The 17,080-nt window shown below is 30.9% G+C and overlaps 1 protein-coding gene across 5 annotated transcripts in view; it reads left to right on the top strand.

The window, feature by feature from the left end:
• The first annotated feature begins 89 nt into the window (after positions 1 to 89).
• The window catches only part of Ythdf (YTH domain-containing family protein), a 687,327-nt gene continuing 670,336 nt past the window's right edge, over positions 90 to 17,080 (top strand). For 3 of the 5 annotated variants that reach the window (XM_072545119.1, XM_072545102.1, XM_072545094.1), the window contains exons 1-2: positions 90 to 307; positions 423 to 447. In XM_072545119.1, coding sequence (XP_072401220.1) covers positions 284 to 307; positions 423 to 447 — 49 coding nt within the window. In that variant the 5' untranslated portion in view covers positions 90 to 283. The remainder of the gene's footprint in view (positions 308 to 422; positions 448 to 17,080) is intronic. The other 2 variants (XM_072545111.1, XM_072545086.1) reach the window with 1 other exon arrangement.

Genomic DNA, 17,080 nt, shown 5'->3' with positions numbered 1-17,080 from the left:
GTGTTTAGTGTCCTTGGAGGTCAGTATTGCCACAGAACAAATAAGAATTGGTGTTTTGACAGTTGACAAAAGACGTGATCGTAGTCGTAGTTAGCGGTACAGAGACAGAAAGGTTAACTAAACGCCATTATTGTTGAGCTAAGACTGTTCTTTATTTTGTTAAATAATTTTGTTTATTAATGGACACAAGTGGAGTTTTAGTGTAAGTGTTTGGCAATTTTTAGTGCAATAGTGGTAGTGGTTCTAACTATTTTAAAGAAGTGAAATTATTACAGACTAGTCAATGTCAGCAGGCGTGTCAGATCAGGTAAAAATCAAAATATCATTTGACAGAAACCTTTTAGGATAAAATTAAATTTGAAGTGCATTTCTGAGTAAGTCTAAAACGTTCCTATTTTCTTTTACATAAATGGAATCATCAGCGGATGAAAGGACAGGGAAATCAAGGTATGTTTTTTTATTTTTGTTCCATACTTTTTTATCTGATTAAACAAAATGTAGAATATCTTAGATAAATTCCCCAATTTTCTGTTATATGGATATAAGAAAGATGTAATAACATTTATGCATTTAATACATTTGTGCATCATATTTATGGCAATGATGTATCACTGAATTAGAACAAAGTACTGGAAAGTATTTTTTTTTTTTAGTTTAGGAACTCTTCTATGTTGGATAACTCTACTAAGATATATTTCTTATCCCTTTAAATTTATGACCATACATTATTAAATAGATATAAACATATATATATATATATATATATATATATATATATATATATATATATATATATATATATATATATATATATATATATATATATATATATATATATATATATATATATATATATATATATATATATATATATATATATATATATATATATATATATATATATTGAAATGATTTCAATATGTTAAAAAGGATACAACTTAAATGGATTTTTATATGAGTTTGTTGTTCATGAATTTCATGAAGCCATCACAATGTGGGTTCGACTCTGAAATAAAAGAGAGAAAAAGATTAGTAAATTGTTAAATAAATTAATTTTGACTTACCTGGTATAGTGTTAATAATTTCTGAATAGTATAGTTGCCTAGTGTATAGGTGAATCGTCTAAACCTTAAAAAGAACAAAAAAAGAAGAATTCTTAAAAAATATTTAAACATAGAAATTTTGAAAACGTCAGAAAATAAACTGTCAAGCAAGTCTATGGGAGCTAAATTAATAGGGGTTTTGTTAAATAAGAAATTACAATGATGTGGAGATGAAAAGAATAAATTGTATTAGCATTGTAATAGAATAAGTTTTATATCTGAACATTTTTTTTTTATAAATTCCCAAATTAGATGTGATTAAAGTGATTATGAGAAATTAATGTGGATTGACAAATGTGTCAGAACAGGACAGTTTTATGGTTTAAAAAAAAAATAGAAGACGAAAAGAAAAAAAGAACGTTGGTTGCTGTTAGCAACGAATGATAGATTTTGGAGGAGGCCGACAAGAAATTTTGAAAGGAGAGTCCTGAAATTGTGGAATAGGTCGGGAGTGTTTTTTTAACTCGTCTAAAGAGAATTTTAGTTTTTCCACAGCAGAGATATCCAGAATTTGTTCCAGAGAGTAAGAGAAACAATTTAACTTATAAATTATTATTGGAGTACAGAAATGTCATTTAAATTGAGAAAATTAAAATTCATGAATTAACATAATTGCGATAGGCCTTAAAAAAATTGAAAATATTAATGATCATTAAATTAAAAATAGAATAGTAAGTACCTTAACTTCCGAAGAGAGGATTGATATTCCAGTTTCACCAATTATTTTGCGAGTAGTTAGTTTTCTTTAAATAAATCAGAACTGTTTTAAAGTAAGGTTGGATAATAATTTTGGGGATCATTTGAAATTTTGATTATATTTGAATGCAAGTTAAAAGTCAGCGGAATAAAGTGTTCATTTTCTTTTCTTTATAGTTCATTTAAACACTTTATAAAGTTGCAATATTTATTTAGTTTTTAGGTACTTGTATAGTCTCCACATTTTGTAATAAATTTTTATTGTCACGACTCTAAACCACATTAAGATTTATACGATTCCTATTTTTGTAAATTTTTAAAGGCAACCCAAGTTGCAGACGAATTTTATTGTTTATATTAAATTTGTTCAATATTAATAAATAACGTGCTTCATTTGGGTTAATTTATCAAAGGTCTAAAGTAAATTTTGGTTTAATTTCTTTTTGAACTCTACCAGGAGACTACAGAGTTGACGTCACACAGTGACAGATTGCTTAGAACACATAATTGAGCTAGCTGAGGTATATATTAAATTAAACAACGAACCACAGATTTTAAAAATTACAACATTTATTATAAATAAAAATAAAATTAATAAAATACAACTTTTTCAATATATATATATATATATATATATATATATATATATATATATATATATATATCTCTCAGAGTGGTGGGTTTTTCGGGCAAAGTGGAGAAATAAAAGACAAAGAAGGTGGCTACTTCATCTATTTATTGAAGATGTTTCGCTTTCTGCTCACAAAGCATCATCAGTTCATCTAAAAAGAACAATATGAAACCAAACATCCATAGAGAAGTTAAAAGATGTGTGTTACCTTACAAATACATGTAGCAGTCAATGATGTTAAAAATATGAAAAAGCTTACGAAACTGTACATTTAGAGTTAAAGTTGTAAAAAACAATTAATTGAAACTAGGTATAGTTTACAAATTAACAAAATTAGCACAGCAAAAGAACATGTGATAATCATACATGTATATAAAAAAAAGTTATTATAAAAACTTAAGTAAAAAACATTAAGGTTTATTTTATTGTGTAAAGAATAGAATAGAATAGAAAAAAGCTTTATTCTCAGGATTCACAAGTTACACACAAATATAAATTGTCAATAGAGAGAATGGTGTCAATTATAATTTGTAATGGTTGCTGTAACAACCTACACTTAACATAAAAGTAATATTAAAATATAAGGATAATAACAGTGACATTTAGATTCAGATAAGAGACCTCAGTCTCCCTGCAGGTCAGCTTGAAGGTATTCTTCCACTTTGTACGGTTCAAGGTGTATAAGCAACTGTTGAACAGACTTTCTATATTTATTTATGTCAGTTTATATTTTGATGCTATAAGGCAGTTTATTAAAGAATTTAATACAGGCATATTCTGTGGTTTTCTCAGATGCTGTTAGTCTGTGTATTGGTATATTATAGTTTATGAGATTGTTTTGTGTATTAGTATTATGGTTTGTTATGTGTTTCAAGAAAAAGATTGATGACATCGAAATTATTAGACAAAAGAACCAAAATGACTATCTACAGAACACTGATTAGACCCGTAGTAACCTATGGATGTGAAACTTGGGTAATGACGAAAAAAGATGAAGCCCAACTCAGGACATTCGAGAGAAAAATACTTAGGAAAGTATATGGCCCGGTACAAGAGGAAGATGGCACATGGAGAATCAGGAGAAACGACGAGGTTAATGAGTTAAATGAAGGTTATGACATTGTAAGATTTGTGAAAAGTCAAAGACTGTCATGGCTGGGACATGTGCAGAGACAAAGCGATGCAAAAACAACTAAGAAAATGTTACAATGGAAGCCCATAGGAAGGCGAAAAAAAGGAAGGCCCAGAACGAGATGGTTGGATGACGTGGAAGACAACCTGAAAACAATGAACATAAGACAATGGAGAAGAAGGGCACAAGAGAGATCTGAATGGAAGGACATAGCCAGACAGGCAAAGACCCATCCAGGGTAATGATGCCAAAAGAAGAAGAAGAAGATGTGTTTCAAGAATTTATGTCTATTTTTAAAAATGAAAAGTAAGCATTCATATATGTATGTTCCAGCCATTGTTAGTATGTTTAGTTTTTTGAAATTACCTCTACATGAATCCCTGTATTTCAAGTTAAGTAGAGTTCTGATTGCTCTTTTTTGTAATATAAAAACCTGTTCAGCGTTACCACTTCCCCCCCAGAAAACTATTCCAAATCGCATTACAGAATGAAAATTTGAAAAATATACAACTCGTTTACATTTTTCGTCCAAATAATTTGCTGTTATTCTGAAAGAGTAGCAGGTAGATGCTAACCTGTTACATATCTCATTTATATGCACTCCAAAATCTAAATCTAAAGAACTAGAAAGATCATGAGAATGCACTTCCAACAATTTATTTATAATCAGTTAAATTTTAATTTTGACTTTAGGTAACATTATTGAATTATTTAAGATTAATATAGTAATAAAGATAAAAAATGAAGTTACCAGTCTTAAGCTTACTGAATCTCGCAGGTAAATGAATTTACAGGTTAAACACCCACGCAAACAACGTGAATAGATATGGCCTTGAGGTCAAAATGACAGAACAGCAAGGCAAAATACCAACCTCTAATACAATATAGCGGTACATTCATAGAATGTGATAAATTTGGTTGACAACTTGTCGTTAAAAAGCCAAAAAATGAAAGGAAAAGGTGGTTGAGATCACCATTTTCCCCCAGTGATTGATTTGTTAACAAAGAACAAAGCATGCGAGGTCAATCCAAAATATCATATATTATAATATTTATGATGTCACTGGTTAGCCAGCCAACAGGTGAAGATTAATTCAACTTCCACAGTCCAAGGTTCATAGCATTTGGAACTGTGAATGAAAAAGATTCTATGAATCAATTTCAGTTTAAAATTTTACCAAACAAGTTAATCAAAAGGAACAATTACTTTAAGTATCTAAAAGTGATATTGACCAAATAGTTAATAAAATGTAAGTTGATGAATCTAAGTTAATAAGGAAAGAACAATTTATTTTATTTATATTTTTATTTGAATTTATTAAATATGAAAATGTGATAAAAACACCTTAAGGGACAATTTAAAGTAAACAACATATTAAGCCTAATTCTGCAAAATTAATGCATGATAAATTTGGCTCAAGTTACTAATGTCAGTTCTCTTATTAAGGGTATTTGGATGTTTTAATATTGAACACATTTCTAAAAACTGTCTCTTAACGAGATTGCGTTCAGTGTCAAGAATTTTAACTTCATTAAAGTTCACTTCATGCTTAGAGTTAATAGCATGCTGGGCAAGAGCACAAGTATGCTTAGATAAGTTAATATCACTGCGGTGTGTCGTAAGACGCCCTCTCAGTGATCTCCCTATTTGACCGATGTAACATGAGTCACACTCAGCACAAGCATTGATTATAAACCATCCACTAGATAGCTCACCTCGTGGTAACCGAAAGACATATTAACAACTAGATGGCATTACTCGAAAAACGTATTGAGATTTCTCATTCTCTCTCTGACTTGCAAGGAGGTAGGAGTAATGTCAGGGCCGAACTTACCCTATAGGTGTATTATCTGTGACAAGTGTTATGACAAGTTATAGCGGAATTTTATAAAAAAAAAAGGACGTTTTAGATAAAATGACCTCTGTAACTCATAAGTGTGTTTACGCGGGATGTTTTGAAAGAAACGATGGAACAAATAGTAATATATCTTTCTTTAAATTTCCCCTGAAAGATGTAGAGCACACAAAAATTTGGCAAAAAAACTGCGGGAATATTGATATTATATTTATAGATATCAGTGACCTGAAACAGAGGGTAATTTGCCAGCATCATTTTGCAGTGGAACATATTTACCAAAGTGGCCAAAGAAAGTTATTAAGGAAAAATGCTGTTCCTCCAAAATTTACACAGTTAGCAACTTATTTAGGTGAGTATTCAACTTTAGAAATATTTTTGTTTGCCTAATGCGCTTTGTCAATGAGAATAATACTATTAAAATATATGTTGTATAAAATGAGTTGATATTGAGTGATTTATATATTTTTTATACAATTAAATCAAAAGAGACTTTTTTAAATATGAATGCGTTGTTAGTATCACTCCAGAAATAATGGATATGCTTGTTTTGCTTTAATTAAAATTGCACATACATTTCAATGATTACCTATTTTAGGTGATACATCACCAGTATGCTCTACATACGTTTATTGCGGAACGAAACGTAAAAAATCTACAAGTGGCGATTGTATGGTTAGGTCACCTCCATCGCCTAAGTGATCAAGTTGTAGTCTCAGTGATATTTCCAGTTTTGAAATTAATTTGCCCACAAAACTTGAAACTGAATTGACGGAGAAGGTAAAAAATTGGAGTATCAAGTAAATGCTTTAAAGAAGAAGTGCCGTCAGAAGAACAGTCAGCTTTGTAGAAGAACAACAAAAAACAGAAAATCGGAAACCAAATTCATGTTACAGATACTGTTGGAAAATAAAACCAAATACTTGCACACTTTGTTAATATGCAGTTTTCACACAAAACTCGTTCAAAATGGAGTCCCAATGAAAAATATTGAAATGGCCAGAATAATATAATGAAAACTTATAATAAATGGCCAGAACTCTGGCCATTTATTATAAGTCTCCTAGTTGTTACAAATTTTTAATTAGATCTCTTAACTTTATATTACCTTCAGTAAAAACAATTCAAACTTGGTTGCGTGTTATAAAATTAAGAACTGGTTTAAATACTTCCTTAATTGACAAGTTGAAGAAAGAAGCAGAGACAATGGATGAGTGGGAAAAAATTTGTGTGTTAATGTTTGATGAAATTTCTTTGAAAAAACAATTGGAGTACAATAAATTAGATGATATTATAGAAGTGTTTTAAGATTAAGGTGCTTTAGGAAGCACAAACAAACTTGCCGACACAGGTTTGGTTTTCATGATGCGCGGCTTGCTACATAACTGGAAGATTCCGATTTGTTATTTTGTTATAGTTGGTCCAATACATAGCGACAACTTAAAAAACATTGTAGTTACAAAATATTGGGTATATACCAAAAGTGTTAGTGTGTGATCAAGCATCTAATAATATAGCTTTATTTAAGCTGTTAGGCGCATGTAAGGATCAGCCTGTAATAGAAATATCACTGTGTTTGATACACCCCACTTATTAAAGAGTTTAAGAAATAATTTTCTTAACAAAAAGTTGACGTTTTTTGCCGATTCTAAACTAATAACGTGGCAAGATATTGAATACACATACAACATCGATAGAACCAATATGAGAGCACAATGCCTGTTGAAAATAACAGACGTTCATATAAACCCTAATAATTTTTAAAAAATGCGTGTAAAGTTAGCAGTACAAATTTTTTCCAACTCAGGTGCCTCAGCAATATCAACAGCAATACCTGTAGGGCAGTTACACACCAAAACGGTTCCTCGTACTGCCATATTTTTGAAAATTATAAATAATATTTTTGATGGTCTTAACAACAAATATTGTAGTGATAGTAATCCAAACAGAAAGCAATGTCAACTTTAAGCAAGTCAACTGAAAACTTAAAAGCAGGTTTAGAATATTTTAAAAAAATTAAAGTTTTTGAAAATCAGAAAGAGAGAAATAATATTCACTGTCTACATGGCTTTCAGTGGACAAGTCGTATACCAAGTTTGCTAAAAAAGAGTAATATACCTTCATTTTTATAGCACTTTCATATAAATATGAACGTGGTTTTTAATTGTTCTCGACTTTTAATAATAAAATGTTTCGATATTGTCAATAATGAAAGTACTTCTTGAGAAAAAGATATAATAAATATTTTTTTTCCTAAAATTTTAATTTTACAATCTTAGTTTGAAAAGAAGTAACATTCAAATATACCTACTTATTTACTTTGTTTTGAAATATGATCTAATTAGTGATGTTTTAAACTTTCTAATCCTGTCCTTTTATCAGCTTTTACCTATTGTTCCTAGGCAGATGGCCCTCAACTATTTATATGTTGGAAATTCCCTCTCATTTTATCAAGATATGTACTTACATGATTCATTTTTAACGTTGGTAATTTGTGGTATTTTGTCAAAATTAAAATCGATTGCATTTGGTACTCGCCACTACTTGCTTTTAAAACCTCGATGCCGTAATTCCAGAAAGTCCTCAGAAAATTTTTAAATATAAAAAGTATGCGATCGAACAGTAGATCATATTGATTTTAGTTTACCTCTATACAATTTCTTATTTTGCACAGAATATAATTGACTTCTATATTGCCATTTATAGATAAATTGTCAATTTTTTGTAGTACAATGTTACTATCAGAACAAAATTTATATCCTCTTCTTCTTGTCGAAGTTCCTTCTCCTATTGAAGGCATACATATAGAAAACATACGAAAGAAGAAAAGTAATTCTAAGCAACTTTTGTCATATAGAATTTTTTCACCAAGTTAATACTTTTCGAGTTATTTGCGAGTAAATATGTTCATTTTTTAACACAAAAAAAACAAGTTTTTAAATGGTTCTGTGCAAATAATTCAAAAAGTATGTATTTTATCGAAAAAAAAAAAGCGTTTTCAGCAAAAATATAGCTTCTAAAAAAGAGGAAAAAAAATGGTATATGTATGAACTCTCTAGACCCACTAGAAGCAAAGTTGTAACCAACGAAAAATAGGTTCATATCTGTCAAATTTCAAAGTGAATATTTCAACGTGAAATAACCAAAAAATGGTACACTTTTTAAGGAAACCTCAGTACAACTTTTTTAAAGTTTTCAAAAAAATATTCATTTTTGTTTTTTAATAAGTTTCTAGCATCAAAAGTAAGCGTTACGCTCAAAATAAAGTTGGTCCCTGTTTTTGGTCAAAAAACTCAGGAAATCAGCCCCCAATTAGCATTTAAATCAAATTAATCGTTACCGCTTCACAAATTATTTTACTAATGTATTATTTATAGTTTACTTATATTTATAAGTTTTATTTGTTCAAAGGGCATATTTTTTTAACAATTTTTTTTTTAATTATGAAAAAAATGCTTATTTTCAAAATAACTTAATTTATTAGTGACACCAAAAATCACAAAGAGTAAAAAAATGTAGGTTTTGCTTTTCTGAAACTTGCTTACTTTTGATGCTAGAAACTTAACAAAAATAAACCTTTATTAAACAGTTTAAAAAAAGTTATAATGAGTTTTCGTCGAAAAGTGCTTCATTTTTTTATTATTTCACGTTGAAATATTCAACATAGAATTTGACGAATCAGAACCTATTTTTCAATAACCCGAAAAGTATTGACTTAGTGAAAAAACTCTATAGAACAAAAGTTGCTTAGAATTACTGATTTTAGGCACTTCCGAACTTATCTTGAACATATATTTTTTCACTCCTGAGAAGGTGTGATACTGAACCATAGTGCAAAAGGATCATCTTTTTTTCTTTGACATCTTGCCTAGGCGTAAGCCAAATTTCATGTAAGTAAATCCAAGCGATTCTTTAAAATTAGGAGGTTTTGCAATATTTTACTGTGAGTGAATAAACTAAATCTTCAAATAAATTCTGTATATTAGCTTGAAATATTTTAGTTTGCATCAATTCTGGAAATTAATTTGTTTGAAAAGTTACAAAAAAGTAATTTAAATATCACTGCTAATTTTATTATGTATTTTATATTTTGTTATTTTTTGTATTGTATTGATAAATAAATAATTTTTATAAAACCTCTACTGTTTTCATTAATCAATTTTTAGCGTTTTTTCTGAAGTAAAATCGAAATTCAATAATATAAATTACAAGCACGTTAAAATTATTTGTGAAAATGCTGAATGCCATCCTTATATTGTCGTCTATTGCACTAGACAATGGCCGGAACAGGCAACTCAAATTTATTTTTCAATCTTGGCAAATATTTCAATAATGTCGCCACCATACAGTCAGGTAGTACTTAGGCGTGAGGGGCCAAGAGGTGTAAGTGGGCGGAGTTTAACACTGAATTCGTTTTTACCTAAGAGTGAGGTATCTATGGGTGGTTTATAATCAATGGCACAAGGTATATGATATATTACATTAACTTGTTCCAGAAGGGACAGAGGTGTTTTAGTTTTAGAAAACAAATTCCTGACAGTCTTAGCATTCTTAATTGCAATTTTAACCGGTACGTTATTATGTTTGTACAGTTTAATGAGTTTCTCAGTAACTTGAGGAAAATAAGGTAACAATGAGTAATGGGTAGTTGGAGTCCCAAGTAAAGTATTAGGCAGAACAGTGTTGTTAATTGAATTATTTGATATTATTCTAAGTTGGTCACCATTGGGTATGTCATTTAAAGAAGAACCATAGCTTTGCACGAAAAGGTATTTATTAATAAGGGAGGACGGATAGGAATTCTCAATCAGAATTTTCTTAAGTAATTGAAGGGATTCCCTTCGATTAACCGGATGTCTCAGTCTATTTAGCCTGCAGCTTAAAGCTTTAATTAGGTTTAATTTATATTTAAATGGATGACAAGAGTGGTAGTTGAGAAACCTATTAGAGGCCATTGGTTTCCTGTACCAATTTGTAGTTAGGGTGTTATCTCCCATTCTAATGACACGCATGTCTAAGAAGGGAATACTATTTGTGTTAGGGTCCTCAAGTTCAACAGTGAACTGTAAATGAGGATCAAACTCATTGAACAAAGACAAGGTGGCCTGCATCTTGTCTGGAGGTAAGGCTAGTAATAAGTCATCAACATACTGTTTAATAAAAGGGATTTGGAAATCTAAAAGACCCAAACGGTCAGAAACCAAATCATCCAGTACATAATTAACTAGGATGGGAGAGATTGAGGAACCTATAGGTGTCCCAAAAATTTGAAGATAATATTTGTCGAAAGACCAGAAAATTAGTGTCAAATACTAATTTCAAAAGTGCTGCAAATACATCCCAGGATACAGGACAGTTAGGTTGGATAGAGTTCCAGTGATTTCTTAAGGAGGTAATAACACTAGAGAGGTAAATTAGTGAAAAGAGATACCACACCAAAACTCACTAAAATGTAGCCTTGTGGAAGTTCAAAATTATTAATAAATTCGCTAAAATGAAAAGAATCAACAATATTAAAGTTGTTATTATAATTATAAAATTTAGATAAGATGTCAGTTAAAAATTTAGACATATTAGTACATATTTGGTGAATTGATGGAGGAAACAATTGGCCTCATGCTCAATGTGGGCTTATGTATTTTAGGTAGACAATAAAATCTGGGAGCATATCCATCATAATTATGTAAAAATTTAGCAAGTGGTTGATCTATGATCTTTATGTTTTTTAAGTGTGTAATGAATTTATTTATTTCATTGGTAAATTTAGAGCAAGGGTTGGTAGACAGAGGTTGATAGTATCTATCATCATCTAACAACGATTGACTGAGGTTAAGATATTGATATTTATCCGTGAGGACAGTGGCATTCCCTTTATCACTTGTAAGAACGAGAAGATTAGGGTGAGTTTTTAAAAACAATACCGTCTCCCTGTAAATCTTATCTAACTCCGATATGGGTTGTCTAGGGCGATTAGAATAATTCAACAGAATATTATTGGAAGAAGACCTAAGAGATAAAAGGTCAGAATTGTCAGCATGTGACAATATATTTTCCACATCTGCTAAGATTCTACTAACAGAGTAATCTCTGAAAGTTGGCTGTAAGCCAAATTTGGGGCCCAAGGATAACAACTTGAGAATGTCCTGAGGAAAGTCAGTACTAGATAGACTTTTAATCCACTGAGGATTAAATGGAATTTTTTTATTTTTATATTTTTTTAAATTGGGGAGTGTCTAAGTTATTAAGCTTCTTACGAAGGTGTGCCATGGATTTATGATATACAAAATTTGGGTCTTTTCAAAACTGAAATTGATTCATAGAATCTCTTTCATTCACAGTTCCAAATGCTATGAACTTTGGATTGTGGAAGTTGAATTAATCTTCACCTGTTGGCTGGCTAACCAGTGACATCATAAATATTATAATATATGATATTTTGGATTGACCTCGCATGCTTTGTTCTTTGTTAATAAATCAATCACTGGGGGAAAATGGTGATCTTAACCACCTTTTCCTTTCATTTTTTGGCTTTTTAACGACAAGTTGTCAACCAAATTTATCACATTCTATGAATGTACCGCTCTATTGTATTAGAGGTTGGTATTTTGCATTGTTGTTCTGTCATTTTGACCTCAAGGCCATATCTATTCACGTTGTTTGCGTGGGTGTTTAACCTGTAAATTCATTTACCTGCGAGATTCAGTAAGCTTAAGACTGGTAACTTCAATTTTTATCTTTATTACTATATTAATCTTAAATAATTCAATAATGTTACCTAAAGTCAAAATTAAAATTTAACTGATTATAAATAAATTTTTGGAAGTGCATTCTCATGATCTTTCTAGTTCTTTACACAATAAAATAAACCCATGTTCTTTTACTGTGCTAATTTTGTTAATTTGTAAACTATACCTAGTTTCAATTAATTGTTTTTTATAACTTTAACTCTAAATGTCCAGTTTCGTAAGCTTTTTCATATTTTTAACATCATTGACTGCTACATGTCTTTGTAAGGTAACGCACATTTTTAATTTCTCTATGGATGTTTGGTTTCATATTGTTCTTTTTAGATGAAGTGATGATGCTTCCTGAGCAGAAAGCCAAACGTCTTCAATAAATAGATGAAGTAGCCACCTTCTTTGTCTTTTATTTCTCCACTTTGACCGAAAACCCACCACTCGTCGAGTGTACCTTAGTTTATATATATATATATATATATATATATATATATATATATATATATATATATATATATATATATATATATATATCTTAAATAATTCAATAATGTTACCTAAAGTCAAAATTAAAATTTAACTGATTATAAATAAATTGTTGGAAGTGCATTCTCATGATCTTTCTAGTTCTTTACACATCAAAATTTTAATGTTTTTTTTTTACTTAAGTTTTTTATAGTAACTTTTTTATATACATGTATGATTTTCACATGTTCTTTTGCTGTGCTAATTTTGTTAATTTGTAAACTATACCTAGTTTCAATTAATTGTTTATACAACTTTATCTCTAAATGTCCAGTATCGTAAGCTTTTTCACATTTTTAATATCATTGACTGCTACATGTCTTTGTACGGTAACACACATGCTTATATATATATATATATATATATATATATATATATATATATATATATATATATATATATATATATATAAATACATTGGAATTATCGGGTAAAGTGGACTCTAATAAAAATCTTTCTTTTTTCTAAGATACTCAATATTTCACTATTTATTTGATAGCTTCCTCAGGAGTAAAAAAAATTAAAAGATTTCACAAATAAAAACTGACATTGAAGTATTTGAAATATTGAATTTCAATCTTTCAAAAACAGTTCTCTCTCTCTCTCTATATAACAATATTCAAGGGACCGGGAATTTTCATTGTTAAAAGGAGAGATCATTATACAGAGAGAGACAAAATTTGGTACTGTAAAAATAATAATACTATACTAAATAATCTAATTTAATTTAAACAATTTATCAAAACGAATATAAATGAATTAACACTGTATTGTACACCATGTAGATTTATTAAAGAATGATATAAGCAATCCAGTATAAAAAATGACTACAATAAAAAAATATATGCTATTCTAAATTATATTTAGCCTACATTACTAAAAAAGTCTGTCACCTTGGTATGTTTCCCTTTCCACAGAATTGACCTAACCTTGTCCTGAAGACGCATAGAATCTTCCACAGCACTCATATTGTCTTCCTGGTGGATGAAGAATGGATGCAGTACTTTTGCCGCATCCAATGCCTGCTGAGGGGTTGGAGCTGGTTCTGGCTCTGCTTCCACTTCCGGGTTACTGTTTTCTTATTCTTGTAGGATGTCCTCGTCAGAAAGTCCAGATGTTGTAACTACATTTTCATAGGTCCGTAGGTAATAGTAAGTTCAAACTGTCTGGCCCAAACATCTAATGGCAGGTCATCTTCATCATCAGTCAATCCTTGATCTTGCAGCCATCCTGCGTGTTTGAAGGAATGTTTTATTGTATTGCTCGTCACCTCATCCCAGGATTTACTAATCATTGGATGGCGTCAAGAATGTTTAGTTTAAGATCGCCATTGTTCTCAACCAATTCCATCAAAAGTTTTCTCCTGTAATGGCTTTTCAAACTCCTGATGACACTTTGGTCCATGAGCTGAAGGACACTCGTGTTTACTGGTAGAAAACAAAGTTCAATGTTTTGAAGGTCGCACAGTACAGGATGAGCAGGATAATTATCTACAAGCAGAAGAATTTTTTTCCCTTTTTCCTTTATGTTTTTAAAGCAACGTGAGTTTTTCGAGATCCCTATCACTAACAATTTTCGCTTTACCGAACCTGTCATGTTAGCGGCCACTAAAACTGTAATGCCTTCCTTAGAGAGCTTCCCACCAACTCACTTTTCCAATTTAAATTTTAAAGTTCTGTTTATTGTCAAAAAACATTTTTTGACTGTTAACACACTGAGACACAACTCAAACTGAATAAAGCGAGTCACTTAACCCTCTGATAAGAATGATTGGAAACACCTCTATAAAATTTAAAGTTGTTAAACAGCTTCAAATTTTATAGAGGTGTTTCCAATCTAAATGGGTCACACTGTGTATATATATATATATGCGAAAATGGTTGCGTTTCGATTTAATTTGAGCTTCTTACCACTCCCTGACACGTGTTTCTGGGTCTTCCCGTCATCAGAGAGAGCTTGTAAGAAAACTCAAACTAAACCAAAACGCACCGGCTACTCGGCAATTATAGACAAAATAATTACCAGAGTATGCTACTAGAGACATCTAGTGATGAAAGATGAAGTTAAATGTGTCGATAGCAATTAAAGTAAATTGTATACTCACGCTTAATCAAGCCATTAAGAGCGATGCTGGGAATATTTATATTCCACTAAGCATCAACAATTTACCCATGTAAATTACTATCTTTCTTGTACTCATTGCGTCGAGTAAGGACGATAAATATGCGAAAATGGTTGCTGAAAAAGATAGTAATTTACATGGGTAAATTGTTGATGCTTCGTGGAATATAAATATTCCCAGCATCGCTCTTAATGGCTTGATTAAGCGTGAGTATACAATTTACTTTAATTGCTATCGACACATTTAACTTCATCTTTCATCACTAGATGTCTCTAGTAGCATACTCTGGTAATTATTTTGTCTATAATTGCCGAGTAGCCGGTGCGTTTTGGTTTAGTTTGAGTTTTCTTACAAGCTCTCTCTGATGACGGGAAGACCCAGAAACACGTGTCAAGGAGTGGTAAGAAGCTCAAATTAAATCGAAACGCAACCATTTTCGCATATTTATCGTCCTTACTCGACGCAATGAGTACAAGAAAGATAGTAATTTACATGGGTAAATTGTTGATGCTTAGTGGAATATAAATATTCCCAGCATCGCTCTTAATGGCTTGATTAAGCGTGAGTATACAATTTACTTTAATTGCTATCGACACATTTAACTTCATATATATATATATATATATATATATATATATATATATATATATATATATATATATATATATATATATATATATATTGTTATGATTCATTTTATCAGCCAAAGATAAAATTAAATTTACTAAATAGAAATAGACCATCTAAATAAATTTTCAAGATATCCTGGAGAGTTGTTATGCTATGTAAAAATTGAGAATAATATTGGTTTGCTTTTAAAATATTTCAAAGTAAAAAACATAAGTCAAATAATTCACCTAATAAACTATAAAAGATATTTCGAAGAAATGAAAGTCCATTATCTTTGGATTACCTGTAGTAAACAAAATTTAAAGATATGCATAAATTATTTTCTTTGTAAAATATATTCGAGTGGCGGAGCTTAAGTGAAATGAACAATACGACCGGGTTTTCCAAATGGACTTGTACAGTGAATAAGACAATAGGGTAGAATTTAGAAATTATATTTCTCCGTTAGTTCTTAAGAATTTGTAGAAACCGATTAGCATGTTAATCATCATCATTCAATCTTCGCTTATCCACTGCTGGACATAGATCTCCCTCATAATTGTCCATCTATTTCGATCTTGTGCCTCTTGCATCCAACTCCTATGACAACGTTTTAGATCGTCAGTCCAACGTGTTGGTGGACGACCTCTGCTTCGGTAGGCATCATCTCTTGGTCTCCATTCCAGTATCCGCTTTGTCCATCTATTATCTGTCATTCGAGCCACGTGACCTGCCCAGTTCCATTTCAGTGTTGCTACTCTCTCTGCTGCATCAGCCACTCCTGTTCGTTGTCGTAGCTGGCGATTTGGGATCTTGTCTCGTAGTGAAACGCCCAACATAGCACGCTCCATCGCCCTTTGACACACACGGATCTTTTGAACTGTTCTCCTTGTCATGGTCAACGTTTCGGCACCGTAAGTTAACACTGGCAAAACACACTGATTAAACGTTTTTCTTTTAAGGCATATTGGTATATCAGACGATTTGAAAATATGGTTCAGCTTGCCGAAGGCTGCTCAAGTCAGTCTTATACGACGGAGAAGCTCAACGGTTTGGTTATCTTTTCCTATGCGAATCTCATGACCTAGGTATTTATAGGCCATTAATGCATGTTAATAGTTTTTAGGAAATTTATAATTGTAGGTAAAATTGTTGATTGTCATCTAAATGGTAGATGGGGAGAAGTGTGAGGAACTCTGATTGGAGGACATTGAAAAAGAGTGGGATAGCTATGTAAGAATGAGAGTTTAACTGGATTTTTGGAGGGAGAAAAGAGGATCAGTTGTTTTCCAAGGGTGCAAGGCGAACAGTCGTTGTTCTTTGGCGGTTCCCAAGTGATAGTAATCATTAGAAGTGAATGTTTGTGAGTTTTCGTGGACTAAGTGTATCCTGACGGAAGCTGATCCAGTAAAATATTGTAAGTCATACTTTTCTACTTATATATTCCAAGAGTCACTGTTCAGGCCGGAACGAGAGATTCAGTTTATCGAGAGGAGAAGAGGCTAGCGTCTTTTGAACGATACGTGCATCTGAAGGAGATCATTGAAGACGAGAGGCTCGCAATAATTTGTTGTAAGTTAATTGCTTCAGAAAAGATAGAAATATTTATCAGGAGATATAGAACAACAATTTTGATTTGAAATTTTGATTTATATAGTATATAACATTA

This window comes from Diabrotica undecimpunctata, chromosome 1 (genome assembly GCF_040954645.1).
Source record: "Diabrotica undecimpunctata isolate CICGRU chromosome 1, icDiaUnde3, whole genome shotgun sequence".
NCBI classification, from domain to species: Eukaryota; Metazoa; Arthropoda; class Insecta; order Coleoptera; family Chrysomelidae; genus Diabrotica; species Diabrotica undecimpunctata.
This window is presented reverse-complemented; position numbering and strand designations above follow the sequence as displayed.